The sequence below is a fragment of the Prosopis cineraria genome, unplaced genomic scaffold (genome assembly GCF_029017545.1).
Source record: "Prosopis cineraria cultivar Desert tree isolate PC_DT_omini unplaced genomic scaffold, ASM2901754v1 PC6, whole genome shotgun sequence".
Taxonomy (NCBI): Eukaryota; Viridiplantae; Streptophyta; class Magnoliopsida; order Fabales; family Fabaceae; genus Prosopis; species Prosopis cineraria.
In genome coordinates, this window is record NW_026555337.1 from 30,241,170 (window position 1) to 30,261,292 (window position 20,123).

General features: G+C 30.1%; 3 protein-coding genes across 3 annotated transcripts; 2 read left to right on the plus strand and 1 right to left on the minus strand.

Moving 5' to 3' along the window:
• The first annotated feature begins 3,123 nt into the window (after positions 1–3,123).
• LOC129313585 (40S ribosomal protein S19-3-like) lies at positions 3,124–5,933 on the plus strand. Its single transcript, XM_054956826.1, has 4 exons — positions 3,124–3,295; positions 4,219–4,309; positions 4,458–4,641; positions 5,577–5,933. The coding sequence occupies exons 1-4, from the start codon at positions 3,212–3,214 to the stop codon at positions 5,647–5,649; spliced, it is 432 nt and encodes a 143-aa protein (XP_054812801.1). The 5' UTR covers positions 3,124–3,211; the 3' UTR covers positions 5,650–5,933.
• A 3,404-nt stretch (positions 5,934–9,337) lies between these two features.
• LOC129312785 (protein MIZU-KUSSEI 1-like) lies at positions 9,338–10,164 on the minus strand. Its single transcript, XM_054955501.1, has one exon. The coding sequence runs from the start codon at positions 10,091–10,093 to the stop codon at positions 9,338–9,340; it is 756 nt and encodes a 251-aa protein (XP_054811476.1). The 5' UTR covers positions 10,094–10,164.
• An 8,205-nt stretch (positions 10,165–18,369) lies between these two features.
• On the plus strand, positions 18,370–19,827 carry LOC129314060 (UDP-glycosyltransferase 72E1-like). The gene has a single exon (XM_054957435.1). It carries the CDS (start codon positions 18,370–18,372, stop codon positions 19,825–19,827), a length of 1,458 nt encoding a protein of 485 aa, XP_054813410.1.
• Positions 19,828–20,123: the final 296 nt, after the last annotated feature.

The following is a 20,123-nucleotide window of genomic DNA, read 5'->3' on the forward strand; positions in this document are numbered from 1 at the left end:
TAAGAAGCTTATACAATATAATGAGGACAATGCTCAGCAATGTTTTAAAAACCAAACCAAGCATTGAATCAAAAAAGTTAATGGGTCATGATTTTTATAATTTAATCAGTTAAACTGATGATTGAACTATTAATATAATAATTAAATAGAAAATTATATATATATATATATATATAAAATAAAATATGAGTTAACAAACTTACATGACAATAATACATGTAACAAATATTAAAAATAACATGAATAAATTTTAGATTATATTTATTATTTTTTTGGTTTTTTATATTAAATATTATTAGTTTTTCATTGTGATTTTTAATATACAGTACACGCTTATAAAAGGAGAAGGCAAGAATCTATATTGCCTATCTTAATATGGGTCAGAAGACGGATGTATGTGTATGGTAATTATCATTTCAAAATTTAAAAGTTCACTTTAATTTAACTTCAATAATAAATAAATAAAGTTACAAATTGTGCAGAAAAATAAAGAAATTAAAAGTCTTCTCATGTCTTGTCTCTATTACAAGTCTCTGTTTCAGTATTAACCATCGGTACATTGCATGTTTTTGGCTTTTGTGTATGCCAGAAACCGATGGAGTGAATGAACTTTACCATTCATGTCTCCACATCAATGTTATCAAAACTTGATGGAACCAGCGAATCTGACAGTTAAATCAAAAATTGATTGTTGATCCAATCAGATTGTAACAAAAAATTGCTCATTTCACAAACCACCTGGAAACCAATCCAGTCGCTCTGGCACCGACCAAAACCGGCAACGAATCGATTAAATCGAACATGTTACTTTTTTATTTTTTATTTTTAATTCATATTTTTAAATTATAATTTATACATATTTATATCTTATAAGTATTATGAAATGAAAAAAATACAAGAAATATGTATAAATTATGTATATATACATATATTTTAGAGTAATAAATTATAAACTATGAAATAATTATATATATTTTGGATGAAAATGATGTAATATTGATAGATAATATCTTTTTTTATTGTATATTATTATGTTTGAAAATTAAATATTCATTTGTTTTACTATATATGATTATTTTTTATACATTAAACATATAATATTTAAAATATCTTAATTTATTTATGAACAGTTGGATCATGATTCAAACTACAATCCGACTAATGAATCATAAACTAATAGTTCAATCAGTTTAATAGCCGCTGCTGCTTTCATAACATTACTTTACATGCAAAAAGAAACAAAAATCAAGTGAATGAACCATAGCAACGCAATTTTCTTCTTCCTTTTTTCTTTCTGGTTCAAAATAATCAAATTTGCATTTTTCACTTTCATTTTCCCATTCCAGCAACAAGAAGCACACAGGATCGAAAACAAAAGGAATAATGATTCATAAAAGATTAAAAAATAAAGATAAAATTGAGATGATCAAAAGAAATAATGAACCACGTTCATAAAAGAAATGAGTAATTTAGTTTATAAGGTTGAAAGTCATTATTTATGATATTTTTGGAGGCTATAATGATTCTTACATTTATAGCATATATTATTGAGTTTTATTGTACTTATCACTAGAAGGAAACGTAATTTAATTCATTTTTGTGTTAATTTTTTTAATCCATTTTATTCCATTAATTTTTTGTAACCAATTGTAACTTTAGTGGCATGAAATCAGAAAGGAAGAAATGCTATTATTTTACTCCCTCCATTCAAAAATATAAGGCATTTTAATTAAATTCCATCACCCAATAAAGTAATTAACTACTTTTTAACTAATCCTATATTTTCATATTTATCCCTATTAAATACCCTACAATAAATATAAAGTCATAATTAATAGGGGCACTTTTGAAAAAAAAAGTAATAATTACACCTCAAAAGACTAAAAATGTCTTATATTTTTAAACACCTAACTCTTCAAAAAATGCTTTATACTTTTAAATGGAGAGAGTACCTGATGTTTTTTAGTTAATTTAGTTATTATTTCTTCATCTCTGCATACTGTGCTTTTGTTTTCTCCTTCATCTTTCACTTTCATAACCACATATTGAGCCCACGTACAAAGATTATTGACCTTCCTCTTCCATTTTGCTCTTGGGTTTTAGCTTAAAGTTTTTGATTTTTTTCACAATATCATTTTGGTTTTCCTCCTGTCTCAAACCTGGCCGGCTTTCCTTTAGCTGCCCCTGGTTTTTGGTTCTTGAACAGTTTTTGGTTTAAAATCCAGTCTGCATTGGTCCAATTTAGCTCAATCACTCGAACAGTTTAAAGTAAAAAACCAATCCGTGTCTCCTACTAGTCAATGGCCGGATCGTCCAATCATTCAATTCAATCCGGCTTTAAAAACATTGCATTTTGGATGAAACAAGTAAACTACTAGAATTAAAACAAAAAACAGTTAAAATATATGGATTTGAAGTATATTATCTCATCGTTATAACATGTACATTGTATCATATACATGTATATTTTTTGTATACTTCCAGTTGTCTATATCTTACACTAATTATACATAAACCAGGTGTATTTCTTACACCGATTATACATAAACCCGGTGCAGAAAGTTTGAAATAATTTTTTTAAAAAATGTGTGTGTGTGTGTGTGTGTGTGAGCTTTCTACACCTGTTAAGTTACGTAGCCAGTGAAGAAAATGTTATATTTCGTCGATAAGCATTCAAATTTCCAAAAATACCTTATGTTTGGATTAGTTGGATGTTGAATTTGGATTTAAATTTGAACAAATTCCATAATTTGAATATATAAATTTTTATGGATACCCTAATCGTTTAAGATCTCAATCATTTTCTTTCAATATACATAAACATATGAACAAATCACACCAGTATACCAATTTATTCTTAAAAAAAAAAAGAAAAAAAAGACACATGCGCGACCCTTTTTTGGGCCAAAAGAACCATGTGTGACCAGTTCAAACCAAAAACTAGTTCAATTTAGGCCATCGTGTGATGGGCCAGTCCATAAACGATCTAAACAAAGACTAGCCACAGAAAACAACTAAGGCTCGCATGTGTTGGCCCGGTCCAATGTAGCCCATATGTTTATATATCCAAAACGATGTCGTTGAGAAGCTTGTAAAATTAAATTGCTCGACCTAGAAACCCTAATTGGGGTAGATAAGCATCTATTCAACAGCAACATTCGCTTCTCTCTGTAGCAGCTTCCCATCTTCGCCGGTTCTCTCTGCCTCAACCATGGCTACTGCGAAGACTGTCAAGGATGTTTCGCCTCACGAGTTCGTCAAGGCCTACGCGGCTCACCTCAAGAGATCCGGCAAGGTAGATGAATTCACGGATTTTTTTTTTCGATTATCTTTTGCCTGTTTCTCGGGAAAGCAGGGGTGGTATTGTGGGAGGAAAATTTCACTTTGCTGAATGTAATGTGTCTCGCTAGTGGCAGTTTAATTATACGTATGTTTTATGCAGTGTTTCTCAAGCGTGTTTTGAGATCTTCTGATTTGATCTTTTTCACGTGCTTTCTTTGGGTTTTTGTTCAATGCGGTACTGTTATGATCGACGCCGTGCTGTACTAAATAATGCCTCAATATGGTGCATTTTTTTTTTCAAGTTTTTACGTTATATAGATTTTGTTGGAAATGGTAAACAAATTTGTGAACACTGTGATTCAAGGTTAGCACATGTGCGTGCTGTGTTTATTAATCAATTGCAAGTTCAGTATAACGTCTTGTTTTGTATTATTCTCCTTTTTCGATTGTAGATATGTCGTGTGTAGGCATGGAGTCTATATGATTTCCAGAACACATCTTAAGTTGATAAAACACTGGCGTAATGGTGAATGAATACCAATGTTTGACTTTGATTCTATGTTTTTCAGACTGAAGACGCCAACGAGGGAATGAAGTGATATCAATTTATGTTCTGTTTTCCCATATCTGTGAGTGTGTAAAGGGAACGAATAGAAATTTGTGTCAGAGACACAACTAGTAGCAAACTAGATATGATATATTAGAAAATACGATACGGGCCAAAAAATGAAGGGTTCTCAAGCTATTTAGTTTTGCTTGCCCACATCAGATAGTTTACTGCTTTTTGGGTTGTTCCCCATGTTTATTGATTGGTACTCTCAATTATTGGAGATGACATCGATTATATCTCTCTTTGGTTTCTTTTATTGATTCACTGAGTTCAAAATCAGTTGCTTTACTTAATCTCTTTTTTTCTTGCTTCTTGATTCTGAACAGATGGAGCTTCCTGAGTGGACTGATATAGTAAAGACTGCAAGATTTAAAGAATTGGCTCCATATGATCCTGATTGGTACTATGTTAGAGCTGGTAAGTAAATATCTGTGATTTTTGCACATTTTAAAGACTGTTGGAATGTGCAAAGCACATTCTGATACATGCACTTAATTTTTTTTCCTTTTCATTTGGTTTTGTTAGTTGAAATAACATTTTGTGCTTAATTTAATGCTGATTGCAGCCTCCATGGCTAGAAAAATCTACTTGAGAGGGGGCCTTGGTGTCGGTGCTTTTCAAAGGATCTATGGTGGGAGCAAGAGGAATGGTAGCCGCCCTCCTCATTTTTGTAAGAGCAGTGGTGCTATTGCTCGTCATATTCTTCATCAGTTGCAGAACATGAACATTATTGAGGCTGAAACCAACGGGTAAGAAAGAACTCTTTTACCGCTGTCCTTAGGGATATGAGCCTGCTATATGCAACGCATTAATGGTAGATGTATTGAAAGGTTCCTCCCCTTTTCCATTGCATTTTCTTGCGCTGACAATAGTTGCATGTGTTTTAATCACACACAGGTGCCGTTTATGGTCATGCATGATATTGATATCATCCTCAGATCTGCTACTATGACCTACTTTTAATGCCATTGTACAAGTTTTGAGATTATATTGGGAAATTTGATTGCTACTACTTTAGTTTGATTATAGTTTATAGAATGTTATTATCCATTTTTCAATGATTGCCCTTTGAAATATTCTTATATTTTATTTGTTCGCTTGATATTAAAAAATTACAGTATTTACATTTACATGTACCTAAATGGCACAAGTTATTATTTCAAGAAAATTCCCCTTAAGCACCCAAACTTAGCAAAAATGATATTAAAAGACTTCAAAATTAAAATTGCTCAGAAGGACCATAGCTAGCATTGTTTCCTTCCAAAGTTACCACTCGGGGTTTCACAAAGTTAATGCTTCCTAAAATTACAATTTCATTTATTCCAAAAAAAATAAAATTACAATTTCATTACGTCCTTGTAACATTCGTAAGACTCTGGGTTAACTTTAGGAAGCATTAGTGGTATTTTTGGTCCCTTAGAGGAACTTCGACTTCAAGATCCTATTAGTTTCATTTCTATCAAATTCACGCCTTTGAGCAGAGTCTCCAACACCCGTTGGCCAAAACAACAAAAAAAACTTTAGCATTTTCTAGTGAATCATTGTTTCTTTTCTTACTCTTGGGGTTATTTTTGGCACTCTTCTATCTTGTTATCTTGAGCCAACCTCTGAAGGTGTCAAGCTATCAAGTTTTGTAACATTTTACGACATTGCCTTGTGGATTTTAAGTATCCTTGTGTAACAGTGGCAGAAAAATCACTTCTAGTGGTCGGAGAGATCTGGACCAAGTAGCCGGTCGGATTGTGGTCGCACCTTGATCTATGAGAGTGCTGAGGGGGGCTAGCATGTTGATCCAGGTTCCATTCTTTTCTTGGTGTAGTGACAGCGGATTGATTGATGAGCAAATTTTGGTCCTAGCATCTGAAGTGTCTTTGAAGTTGAACATATTTAATGTGATATTGCTTTTGGTTTTCTAATTGATGATCTCACTTTCTTACTTATATCTTGTCCCATTATCAGCATGAAAACATTTCAATTGGTTTTGATGTATCTACCATTCAGATGGAAATTAAGTTTAAGAATCAGACACTTTTCAACATAATTTGCTGTTTTCTCTGTCAGCTGCACGTCTCACCAAACCAAACCAAATGATCAAGAAGGAAATAATATTGATCGAAGTTGGTTTAAATTGTTTCAGCTCAACTATCATTATTAATTTCAAATTTTGAATTAAGGGACCTTGGATATGGTCATGTGTGCATATATAACCTTTAAGCCTATCACGGTTTTTAGGCGTAGTAATAACAATAACAATTGAATTCAATTAATGAAAGAAGTGTCTGCAAAATTAGTTCAATCACCGAAGGGATTTTTGGGTGGGATTTTTTTTTTTTAAAAAAAACAAAAGTTTAGGGGAGTTGGGGTATAATTTTAATTCCATATTGAGAATTGATATTTTACAATCATTCTGTTAATATATATAATAAACCATAAATATTCCTCTCACCACAAACGTTGGCAGCCAGCCTTATGTCATGTTTGGAACACCTTAGGGGGGAAAAAAGTGAACCAATTGAGAATTGGTTGAAGTTAGTGAGTATCAGTGAAAGACTGGTTAAAACTCACTGTTTTAAAGAAATTCCCAATAATTGCTACTAAAAAAAAAGAAATTCCCTGTAATCTAAAATTGTTATTTTGTGTTTTTTTTTTTCAATTGATTTTTCTTTGATATTATTCTTGCGTGCGTGCGTGGGGGGTGGGTGATATTGGTAATATTGGTTTATGATATTTTTATTATCCCACATATTCTTTAAATTTTATTATTTTATGTAAAATCGATTCAACAATGATCACTTTTGAACTATGAATTAGTACTTTAACTGGTTTAGCGATATGATCTTGAAAACATTGCATAATATTGGCTTGCCATCAGACAAGAGGTATACTTTTGAATGTAATGATAATTAATATTCAGGAAAGAATGACAGAACCATCTCCCTAAAATAGACAAATGACAGAAAAGAGCTACTAATTGAACTAATTATTTTAAAATTCTATGTCCTTTACTAACATAAATTTATTTGAGAAATGAAAAAAAAAAAATCCCACGCCACTATCTGTAATCAAAACTTTGGCAATCAAGTATCGTTGACAGGAACTCCGGTGTCCTGAGAATATTTTGAAGTGAATGAGCAATGACTACTTCAATTCAACAAATGACAGAAGGCTTAACTAGTGATAATTAGTAGTAGAGTTAAAGCAATGAGCGCTTGGCTTCAACAAATAACAAAAAAAGCTTAACCAATAATAAAATAAAAGATAAATAAACAAATTATTCATTAAACTTTAAGTTCATTAACACTGTGTATCTTTAACTTATTTATTATCGTTTGTTCAATTTTTAAAAACAGTGCAAGTTAGCTACTACTGTTAATTAAAAAAAATAAATTTAATTGTTAATTAATCAAAAAATAATATAAAAAAACTTAAAAATTATAAAAAAAATAAAAAATTATAATAAATGATCCAAAAATTATTAAAAATACAAAAAAATTTGCTTCTTTGCTGTAATTTTTGATGTTTTTCTTTTAGTCAACTAACTGTATCATTTTTAAAAGTTGAAGGGACAATTTGCACAATAAATAAGTTTAAAGGCTATAATACTATTAAATTAAAAGGGTAATTTGCTAATTTATCATAAAATAAATTTGAGATAAGCAGTTGTCATTGGTTAAGCTTTTTGTGATTTGCTAAAATGGAGCAGTCATTGGTCTAACTGGACTAGTCAGGTAGACTAAAACATGTTTTAGTTATTTAAATATGTTAATAATAAAATTTATAATTCAATTGATATATGAAAAGGTTATAAAATAATTATTTGTAAATTGATAATAAATAAATGCTCCCAGATATCAATGAAAAGTTCTCGAAAGCATCAGGGCACCGGTTTAGGTTATGAGAATAGTGAAGGGAATATAATCACATATGGGACCAAAATTAGCAAAACTTGTGCTAACAAAAAATAATATTATTATCAAATATATCCAGATTCGAATCCCTTTAATTGAGAGAGCCCTCACATCAATCAACTTTCAAATCAAAACTTATCAGATTTGGTGTGGATGGTTCATATTTTAAAATTTTTTGTTATAAATAAACAAAAACATAAAATTTAGACCAACCAATTTCTCGTGAACAAATGTGCGCCAATGGAGAGAAATGATCCTATAATTGATTCCATCCTACCCATTGCATGCTCCAGACAAGTTCAAGACGAAAATATTTTTTTTAATGAAAAAAAGTTTAGGAGAATTAGATTCAGATATATCAGGCTAAGCTATGCGCATGCCCCAAGGTTCAAAAAGCACTCACACGTTAAAGATATACTCATAGGTCACAAAAATATTTTCATATTAGTAGTAGAATTTTATCAATTAGATTAACTTTTATTAGAAAAATAAAAAATCCTTAAAATCTTCAATATTTGATTTCTTTTTATAACAAAAAGATGAAACTAACATTTTTTTGGTATACATGGTACAAGCTAGTGCTTGATTTAGCGTGAACTGCATCAAGAGCTGCACGAGGTGTTAAGTGCATGAGCTGATACACGTGGCAGGTGATGTCATGGGATGACTATTTAAACTTTTTTACAGAAAAATTTTTTGGCGGCAGATAAATAAGTAAACTTTTATCAACAAAAAACTTGGCAACAAAGTTTGCTGCAAAGAAAAAAAAAAAAAAAGCCCATTAGCAACGAACTTATAGCAATAAAAATTAACTACTAGAACTTTTAGCAGCAAATTTTTGGTGGTGATTTTTTTTGTTGTTATTAAAAGTATTTTTCTTTTTTTGTAGTGAATGTCACTTTTCTTTTTTAAAAATAAGGTTTCAATTTTGAATCCAGCATTGATATAAACATGTTGCGTGCGATTGTGCGTGACTTTCCCTTCCTTATGAGGAAGAACTACATTATGGATATTTTTATGTAAAAAATACCAAATGTTTTTAAGGAGTAACTAATTTTTTTTCAAAAAAATACTAATTTTTTTTTAAATGGTCTATAAATAATTAAGATGACTAAATTATACTTCTTTCGTTCAAAAATATAAAGTATTTTTTGAGGAATTGGATGTTTAAAAATGTAAGACATTTTTTAATCTTTCGAAGTATAATCATAACCTTTTTTTCAAAAGTGTCCCTATTAATAATGACTTTATATTTATTATAAGATGTTTAATAGAGGTAAATATGAAAAGATAAGATTAGTTTAAAAGTAAATAACTATTTTATTAAGACGTGAAATTCAGTTAAAAATATTTTATATTTTTTAATGGAAGGAATATAAAATAAACATAATTTTCACTTGAAATCCAACGTTCTTGCTCTACAACGATTGTTTTGCAACTCTAATCTATGATCTATCTAACAATTTTCTTCCCTTCAATATTGACCCATCAAATTCAATCACACCATCATTTTCTGTCCCATTTTTTCAGTTTCCAATCAAATCCTCACAAAGAACACACTCAGCTCAGGACCATGGTTCCCCTCCGGCATCATCATGTAATAAGTCTCTGAGTCCTTTGATCCGATGACTCGCTCGAAATTCGCCCTCATGTACGATAGATCGCCGTCTTGTGGGTCCGCCATCTCCGCCGGCAGCACACCGACGCCGGTGGACACAGCATGAAGCAACTGCATCACGTTCAGGTCATCTTCGCTGGGCTCTCTCTTCACACCATAACCATTCTTCTTCCCGTTGCAGAATAATGTCCATATCGGCTCGTCGATGATCTTCGTCTTCTCGTTTGGGTGCTTCTCGCACTCTAAAGCGATCCTCATGAGCCCCGTTCCCATGTCCTGAATGAGCTTCGACGTCGGAATGGCGAGTTCCAGAAGAAGAAATGGGAGGCACTTAGGGTTTTCTTGGAAAGCAAGATTAACCCTAGCTTTCCGGTGTCCGAATAGGGTTCCGGTGATTCTCATCCCTCCGTGAATGTACTTGTCCGTGCCCTGGCCTCCGGCGAGCGAGACTGGGAACTTGCATGACGTCGGCGTGATGATCGGGAATGACCGAAAAACTGATCGGAACTTTCGGAATAGTTTGTGGGATTTTGTCTGCTGTTGCTTGATTTTCGCTGGTTGTAAGGAGATCGACGGCCGGACTGTTACAGAATCTCTGTCCGCCGTGGTCGAGGAGGTGATGGAGTTAGTATCGGCCGGTGAATCTTCAGGCATCGCCGTTGATGGTGGTGCCATTAGATTATTCTATGAAGCTTGAAATTGAGGAAGATGAATGAAATGGCACAAATGATCAAAGGAAGCTAGAAATTGGCTACGAAGATAACAACGTTGTGGAAAGCACGTTTCTTTAATTTATTTTTTTAATTTGAATTTTTTCTTTGTTTCTGGATATATATATATATATATATATATTAAGGTTTGAAGTTTGAAGACATGTCTGTGTTTTTCTATTTTTTATTTCCTCTTATTTCAGAGTACTGACTTTTAGTTAAGATTTCAGTTTTAGTTTAGATTTATACACATCACAGGTTAATTAGTTCAGTTTAGTTCAAAACTTGAAATATTTAGCTAAAAATAGGTAAATAAAAAGCTGGGTTTGCGGTTTATCACTTCTGGGATTGGTCTGTCAAATTGACACTACACAGCTGGAAATAGGAAAACAATTGAATTAAAACTGTTAATTACCAGATTGTCTTTTAAAAATAAAAAAATGCTTTTCGGTTTTTTTACATCGTAATGTAGTCACTGATTTCGAATGATTCTGACTGTTCTTTAGATTTTTTTTTTTTTTTGGACAACAGCTTTAAAGTTGACTCTATGATTCTGTTATGAGTCTCACGTCGGGAGGTTTAACTAGTGAAGTATGATTTATAAGTTAGCCGGACACCTTCTTTACTTGGAAAGCTTGTAGCCATGACACTGATGCTCTCAATGAGAGTTACCTTTCACAGAAAAGGCTGCCACATAAGAGTTGACCAGTCAAAAGTCGAGTCAAGTGCCGTGAAATATGAGCCATCATAAACAACCCCTCTCAAAGAGTAAACTATGTTATGAGTTCTGCATCGAGAGATCACATTGGTAAAGTATAGTTTATAAATCATTTAGACACCCTACTTTTATGAGGTGTTTTTTCGAGGGGTGAGTTTTACTCAGAAAGGTTGTGGTCATGATAGATTCTACTATCACCTAATTTGTTTAATATTCAAACTTCGAACACATTTGATTTTTGTTTGTTTCTCTGTTAACGTGTATGGCGGCACCATCAGCAAATGTTTTAGTTCGTCTCAGCGACATATCCGCCTGCAAAAGGATTTTCTTTCTTTCTGTTTTTTTTTAAGTTTTATATTATTTGTTATTAATTTACTTTGAAGTTTCACTCATCTATTAAGTTTGAGAAAGTTTTAGTAAGGGACCCTTGACCAAAGGCAATGAAAAAAAAACCCTGAATTTTTAAAATTTTACTGAAGAACGCATACGGATTTTTGTTTGAATTTATAACAAAAATAACAAAATTGTCTTCATTTAAAAGAGCAATATAAACAACTTGTTTATTTTCATACTTTATATTATTTATTTGCTTACAAAATTTTGTTCATTTTCTTACTTTACTTGTTTATAGTTCTGCTTTCACTTGATTTTATTCTAAAGCCATAAATAAGTGAAGTAAAAAAACGAACAACATTTCATATGTAAACAAGTAACATATAGTATGGGAACAAATAAGTTGTCTTATCATGAAACCAACACTTGAAATGAAATTAAGTGAAATTAAGGTTATAAACAAGTAAAGTAAAAAAACAAACAACATTTCATAAGTAAACAAACAACATATAATATGAGAACGAAAATGTTGTTTATGTTGTTCATTTAAATGAGGACAATTTTGTCATTTTTGTTACAAATTCGGATGAAAATCCATACATGTCATTCAGTGAAATTTCATAAATTCAAGGGTCCTTTTTTTCATTATCTCTAATCAAGAATCCCTCACTTAAATTTTTCCATTAAGTTTTTCATAAATCAAATAGATGTTCAGCCATTGAATTACTCTGAATTAAAAAATAGGTCATATTTTTCATGACTCTTTTATAAATCATAGATTTTAATTTTTATATTTATAATGATTTGATTTTGATTTATTCTCTTTACTGTATTTTAAATTTTATTTCTTCCCTTTTTTTCTCTTGCTGTATTTAGTTAGAGTTGACTATATGACTATGATATTACTTAAGAGAACCCTTTTGTTTGTTTAGAGAATGATAAAAAGAATCCATAATATTCATTATTCAATTGAATTGACAGAAACTAATTAATATAAAATGTAGAATTCACAATGAATTTAATCATAATATTTATTTATAAAATATAATTTGTAAATGATAAAATATATTCGACAAGTTCTAGCGGGCCCAAATCCTAAAACCAGTCGGGGAAAAATCAGCCCAACAGCGCGATGGAAGGAACTGACAGATATTGTCATGTGCACGTGCCAGTATTAGTAGAATCGATAATCATGAGATGTATTTGTTTAAATATTACAGGCCATTGAGCAAGTTCGTTTAAATTATAGGCCCAAAAATATGTGGATTCTTAAATTTATTTTTTATACAATATTTTTTTTAATTTTTAAAAACAGTGTAATTTAATAAGTATTGTTAAATAAATTTAACAGTTAATTGACCAAAAATTGACTCAAAAATTACAAAAAAATGACTAAAAAAATTTCTTAGTCCTTTTTTGCAATATTTTGGGTTATTATCTATAATTTTTAAAACATTTACTTTAATTTTTGGGTCTTTTATAATTTTTAAAGTTTTTTATCATTTTTTGATCAACTAATGATAAAAATTAATTTTTATTAATGTTATGAGTGAAATTACACCATTTTTAAAAGTTAAATGAAAAAAATTACAGAAAAGATCAAATGAGTTTCTAGACCTATAATTTAGGAATTTATTTACTCATTTATCCAATTTTATGTTAAACATTCATGGAATGTTTGGTAATACAAATCACATTTTATAAGAAATTAATTATCTTTTGTTATAAGTCACCTTGTATAAAAAAAAAATAGACCATGAATTACGTTATTTCGATTTTACTCTTTCTTAATTCTTATAAATAATTAAAATGGAAGGTTACACATGAAGAAGTAAATGTTTTTAATTATAATGCATTAAATAAGGTTAAATTAAATAATTTTTTTAACATTATCAATAATTTAATTATTTTTTCATTTCGATGCCCTTCTTAAAAATTACTTGTATGTAGGATAAGACGGTGGAAAATTGAGTAGTTAGTTCTAGATATTACCGCCGAGTCCACATACATCTCCACTGAGCGATGCTGATGTTAACTTGGTATTTTATTTTTTTCCCTCCAAAAGTGATGTTAACTTTGTAAGCATTATTATTTTTTTTTTTTAGGAAAATCAAACCTAGGAGACCCAAAACAAATTTAATTACCAAAATACTCATAAAATGTATGAAATACTTTTAAGTCTTAAATTATATATAATTATAACTTAGCAAAAGATATTTATAATTTAGGAATAAATTTAATATTAAATTATTATTTTCTTTTGTCAAGTTATAAATGTACATAATTTGAGACTTAAGAATATTTTATATATTTTATGAAATCTTCTGATAATTAAATTTGTTGGGCCTAAGTGTGATATTTTTTTATTTTTTTCAGTTTTTTGGGTCTTTAATTATTTGTTGGTTTGCTAAACTTGACATTTGTACTGTAGGCTTCAGTTTTATGAATAGTATCCTTTTTTCATATAAAAAAAAGAGAAAAAAACCAATTCAAATCAAAGATCCACCTTCCATATTTTTGGCAATTTTTTAAAAGGATTACTTGCTTCATATATCTTGCAGCCTCTAGAAATCATCACTTTCTTGCATCTTCTTGCAGCTTCCAACCCTCTTTCATGTGGGAACAGAATGATTTTTTAGTCATATTTATAAATTATATTATTAAATTTTTATTATAATTTTTTTTCTTTTACCCTCATTAAATATTGGTAAGCAACCGTACATAATTACATTATCTATATTTAACAAGGATAATTAGACAAAATTAAAAATTTATTAAATTTTTAAACACATAATTAGTTTTAAGATTTTTTTTTTAATTCCATTCAAACATAGTACGGGAAGCGACTATTTATAAATGATACTTACAATTTCTGGATAGATCTTTATCGATTATTAATGCATCTTCATGATTGTTCTTTTCTGCGTTTTTCCCTTTTTAGTTTGGCCCTGAATGATTGTTTTTGTCTGGTTATAAATGGAACACTTTTCGGGATTAGTTTCTTCAAGAAAATGTTATCGTAAAATCAAAATGTCTAAAAAAGCATTTTTTTTAAATATAATAATAAGTCTTTATATTAATTCTTTAAGTGATTGCTTATATTTTTAGTTATAATATTGATTCTCTTATCAAGTCATACTATCATAAAAATAATTTTCTAACAAATGATAAAAAGTTATCAAAACACTCCATATAAGTAATCAATTTTTTCAATGAAATACCAATTCAAATAAACTAATGGAATTTTGTAAATATAACTCATATTATAAAAACAAATCAAGCAAAAAATTAATATTTATTATATTTTATATTATATTTGTCGATAATATACTGTTTTATATTAATGATAAATATTTTATAAATTTTTAAATTTTTAATAATAAATTTATTGTGTATTAATAATTAACCTTTTATATACCAACAGGAATGCACTATACTCTCAAATTTTTAAAAATTTGGCCCATAATTGTTACCACAAAATTATTTTTTTTTTTTTTTTGCCGGTGGACCAATTTATTCATAAATTAACATTAATATTGCTGCTTCTTCTTGCATTTGCTGCACATAAAAATGAAAATAATAATTTAAAGCAAATAATAAGTGATAATTTATTTTTATAATTTTTAAATTCAAATTCCCTTGTCATTATTAATTCTAGAAATAAAAAAATAAAATACTTGTTTAAAAACAAATTATATAACTAATTAAAGTTGATGTGAGTAGTAGATACTATCATTACTTAAGCAAGTAACTGAAGGTTTGAATCCAAACCTTTTAAGACAAACAATTTTTATTATCAGCAAAACTTACTCCTTATTCTACAAAAAAAAGAGAGAGAGAGTTAATGAGTATTTTAAATCTTAAATTATTACTCGAATAACATTCCAAACTCTAAACTCTTGAAATGAATAAAAACTCTTCTCAACTTGTAAATCCTGAGCAAATTATCCCCATCTATTTAAATGTTGTCCATCTATTTAACTGTACAACATTGACTGTTATGTATCTGTACAACTTGTGAACTGCCCTCAATGTGTCAAGAAAAGATTAATGCCACATTAACCTTTGACTGAGTCCCATAAAATCAAAAACAATGATGGTTATATGTAAATTAACATCGAGGGGTAATTTGTTCAAAATTTACAAGTTAAAAAAAGGTTTTGCTTATTTAAAAAATTTAAAGTTCAAGAAATTATTCGAGTAATAGTTTAAAGTTTAGGATGCTCATTAACCATTTAAAAAATAAATCATATAAATACACATACCTACATGTTTTTATATAAACAAATCCACAATATAATGAAACTACCCCGTTCTCATCAATCTCTCTTTTGAATTTTTAACAAGAGTTATGGAGATCATTAATAAAAAAATAAAGAAAATTAAACTATGTTTTGCAATTCTACTAACTTTGTCTATGCAGACGGATCAATAAAATAATATATATATATATATATATATATATATATATATATATATATATATATAGAGGTTTTGAATAGACTTCACCAGTCAATTAGTACATTCACTAACTTCCCCAGAAAACACAATACGTAATAAAAACACTCCAATCCTTAATTAAAATTTGTTTAATAGTGCTACTAAGATCCTTAATCAAATAGGACGTGGTAATCTCTCTCCGAATCATATCTTCAGCCTCTGTGAACAACTTAAAATTTTTTAATTAATTAAATCGAGAGTTGGTAGTTTAATACGCAACCCATGTTACTTCATCGATCAGTTTCCGATTAATTAATAATTACCACTTGATTAGAGAAAAAGTATATTATTGATCAATAAAAAAAGTACAATTATATTTAATTAGGGAAAATTTTAATTGAAGATCATGGACGAGACTTAATTATTAATAAGTTTCAGAAAATTCAAAACTTCAGTTCAGTACAAGAAAATTAAAGTGAAAATAATTTTAACAAAGAAAAGGTTAAAGTACCTTTCACTTATTATATAGAATCATTAGTTGTTAATTTTGTTCTTTCACTTAATACAAACTGTAAATTACATGAATTGATATGTTAATTATTATACAAAATTTGACATTAGTTATTCAATTGCAAACATCAACATCAATTATTAACTTTACTTATTAATTTACTAACATAAGTTGTAAATTATAAAATAATTATATTAGTAAATTAATAAATAAAGTTAATAAATTAACAATTGATATTACTGCTTGTCTAACAAATAAAAATAATTTATAATTTATATTGGTAAATTAATAAGTAAAGTAAAAAAAATTAATAATTAATAATTTTGAGATATTTTGTTTTTTTTACCATTAAAATTATTTGTATTATAGTCCTCCAGGATTGAACTGAATTTCAAAATTATTTGAGACTTATGAGTAATTAAGTTGCATTTCAGGTGCTTAGTTGAAATTCTCCCATTTAATTACCTCACCACTGCCAGCTCTCTCTCCCTCCCTCACCCAGGCAGTCAGGCACACACCACTGATCCCTTGGGAATCACACATGTCAGTGAATTTCTTTGCCTTATAGCTGAGATAAAATCCGGACCACAGCTGAGACAAAATAAAAAACTATTTTTAATAAGTGATAAATGTAGGGTCTGTTTGGATTTCAGTTGAGTATCATAGATTATGAAAATAATTGATTAAGTGGTAGATTTTAATCATAATTGATTATGTTATAACGTAATCTATTTAGATACTGTTTTTTTAAAATTAATTTTAACAAAATTGAAGATGTTTGGATAATTTAATCAGAATTAATTTTTAACTATATAAATTACTATATAATTTAATTTTTAAATACCAAATATTAATTTTTTGAATATACAAAGTTTAAATTTTATTAAGGAAAAAAAAGGAAAAAGAAGAGAGTTTAATTTTATTTTTATTAAATTATGTGTTTCCTTTGTAATTTTTTTTTGGGCCTTTCTTTGTAATTTTTTCCAATGCTTTTTGATAAACTTCTGCAAAAGCTGCAAAAGCTGATGGAGAGAACTTACATAAAAACGCGCGTCCTGACCCATAATCGATTTTTGATGATTTTCGACTGTTTGGCTAACTTTTCATATTAATTGATTTTTTACCTCAAAAATCGATTAATGAGGCAATACAAACAGACTGGTAAAAGTTAAATTAAAATCCTAACTAAGTCATATAATACTAATCATCGACGAGATCAGCACTTGGATAATTAATTAAGCCAAACTGTAAACAAAGAAATTGGACAAATTTCCTGTGATTACGTGAAGTCCAAATCCTTTTTTAATTGAAAAAAAAACTTAATGTAAACAACGAAAATTACAAAGTCAAAAGGAGATAAAAATCCATTTTGCTATGTAAATATAGTTGATACACCTGCCACTATTTTAAATGTAAACTATATAAACTGGAGAGAGCACCGTGCCCGCCAATGGATAAGTAGTATGATGCTCATCACTCTTAATAAAATCTGAACCATTTAAATTTAATTTAAATTAAATTTAGACAGTATAAATTTAATAATTTTATTTTTAGTTTTATTTTATAATTATTAATATAAAAATTTTAAAATTTATCAAAATATTTAATAAAGCTGTTGATATATAAATTTAATTTAGATGATTCATTGATATTAAAAAATTTTATATTTTTATAATTAACTATGTAGATGTACTTTAAATAATTCATATTTAATTTTAAAATTTTTATTTTTATAAATACAATATTAAAAATAAAGATAATTTTAAAGTTAGCACTTTTTATAAAATACTTTTTAAAAAAATAAAAGTTAAAATTTTAATTCCAAATCGTTCAATATAAATCTAAATATTTAATTTATAAAAGTTATAAAAAAACTAATTTAAACCATCTAAATTAAATATAAAATGTTAAATTAGTTTAAAAAACAATTACAAAACAAATTTAGTAATTTTTTATAAATTCTTATATTAATAAATATAAATAAAAACTATTTATATTAAATTTAAATTATCCAAATCTCATAAAAAAATATGAATACAGAAGACAACGCCAAGACAGTCCGGAAGCCATCAAGTGGTAAGATAAAAATAGTAATAAACAAATGAACACTTAAAATTAAAATAAAATACAACTTAGATTGTTTGTTCTTTTATTTAAACGGTGTGTTTAGTGATGAGCTCCTCCTGCTCATCCCACCGTTTAGCACCGAGATTGATTCCCCTGCTCTCCAGCCATAGCCATGGCGATCACAGGCACAAACTATCCCTCCGTTGCATTGCTTTCTAGCCCCGGCATGGGCCATCTCATTCCGATCATCGAACTCGGAAAACGTCTTCTCTCTCACCGTTTCTCTGACGTCACTGTCTTCGTCGTCTCCACCGATTTCTCAACCACACAATCACAGATAATCCACCAAACTTCAAACCTTCAGCCTTCCCTTATGAACATCGTCATCCTCCCTCCTGTAAATATATCCAGAGACCTCGGGCCAGACTCTCCAATCGGAGAACGAATCGGTTTAGTAATGGAGAAGTCGCTACCACTTCTACGTTCTGCTATCCTCTCAATGGAACTCCGGCCAACCGCACTCATCGTTGACCTGTTCAGTACAAATGCTTTGGCCATAGCACGTGACCTCGGGATGCTAACCTTCGTGTTTTTCACTTCCACGGCGTGGCTGCTTGCAGTCACTGTGTATGCTCCGGCCATGGATGACGAAACTCTAGATCGGCATCTGAACAACCATGAACCGCTAAGGATTCCTGGTTGCAAATCGGTTCAGTTTGAGGACACGCTTGAACCGTTACTGCTCCGAGGGCAACCGCCGTACGAGCAGTTCGTACAAATGGGGATTAACATTAGCCGTGCCGATGGGATTCTGGTGAATACTTGGGAAGATCTTGAGCCCATGACACTTAAAGCTTTGAGAGACAGTGAGAACGGTTTAGGTGGGATGATTCAGGGGACGGTTTATCCGGTTGGGCCGATAGTGAGGACAATCGAAACAGAAAGGAATAACAGAGACAACGAAGTTCTGAATTGGCTTGATCGGCAACCTCCCGAGTCAGTACTATATGTGTCGTTCGGAAGTGGCGGGACCTTGTCGCCGACCCAAATGGAGGAGGTGGCATGGGGTTTGGAACTAAGCAAAACGAGATTCGTATGGGTGGTACGTCCGGCAAAGGAACACGCAACGAATGGAGCATTTTTCAACGTAGAAAACGCAGGCGGTGAGGACAGCTTGCCGGAGGGATTCACTAGGAGGACCGGCGAGGTAGGACTTGTGGTATCCAAGTGGGCTTCACAAGCAGAGATTCTATCCCACCGTTCAGTTGGTGGATTCATGACACACTGTGGGTGGAACTCGACGGTGGAGGGGATCGTCGCCGGCGAAGTTCCGATGATAGCGTGGCCGCTGTACGCCGAGCAGATGATGAACGCTACGCTGTTGACAGAAGAGCTAGCCGTTGCTTTGAGGGTGAAGACAAAGATGGAGAAGGGATCGGTTGTGATTGATAGGCATGAAATACAGGAGCTAATTAGAAGATTAATGGTGGAAGAAGAAGGACAGTGTATGAGAGCTAAGGTTAAAGAGCTTAAACACAGTGCAGAAATGGCGATATCTGAGGCTGGATCATCTTACAAGTCTTTGAATAAACTGGCCGATTACTGTGGGGCTTATCTTTTTTTTGTATAAGATGGCGAGCAGAGCTTGAAAGCTACTGTGAGGATTATCGCAAAACAAAAATCGCTTTCGTGCGGTGATATATTTATTTATATAAATAATATGTGCATTTAAATCCTTTTGAAGTCAGGTTAAATCTTTTGAGTTTGATGAATTTAGATAAAGTTTTTTTTTGGTATTTTTGCTCATTTTATTATTTTATAAAAAAATATAAATTATTTTATTTTTATTAAAAAGAAAAACTTGAAACTTTACAAAAAATTACAAATCTCAATTTTAGTGGATTTAAATCTTATATATATTATCAA

What these genes read in the sequence shown, in the direction of transcription:
- LOC129314060 (XM_054957435.1), top strand. Translation starts at nt 18,370, where the DNA reads ATGGCGATCACAGGCACAAACTATCCCTCCGTTGCATTGCTTTCTAGC.
- LOC129312785 (XM_054955501.1), bottom strand. Translation starts at nt 10,093, where the DNA reads ATGGCACCACCATCAACGGCGATGCCTGAAGATTCACCGGCCGATACT.
- LOC129313585 (XM_054956826.1), top strand. Translation starts at nt 3,212, where the DNA reads ATGGCTACTGCGAAGACTGTCAAGGATGTTTCGCCTCACGAGTTCGTC. An exon ending in TTGGTACTATGTTAGAGCTG is followed by an intron (nt 4,310 to 4,457) that starts GTAAGTAAATAT and finishes TGCTGATTGCAG; the next exon opens with CCTCCATGGCTAGAAAAATC. An exon ending in ATTGAGGCTGAAACCAACGG is followed by an intron (nt 4,642 to 5,576) that starts GTAAGAAAGAAC and finishes CTTGTGTAACAG; the next exon opens with TGGCAGAAAAATCACTTCTA.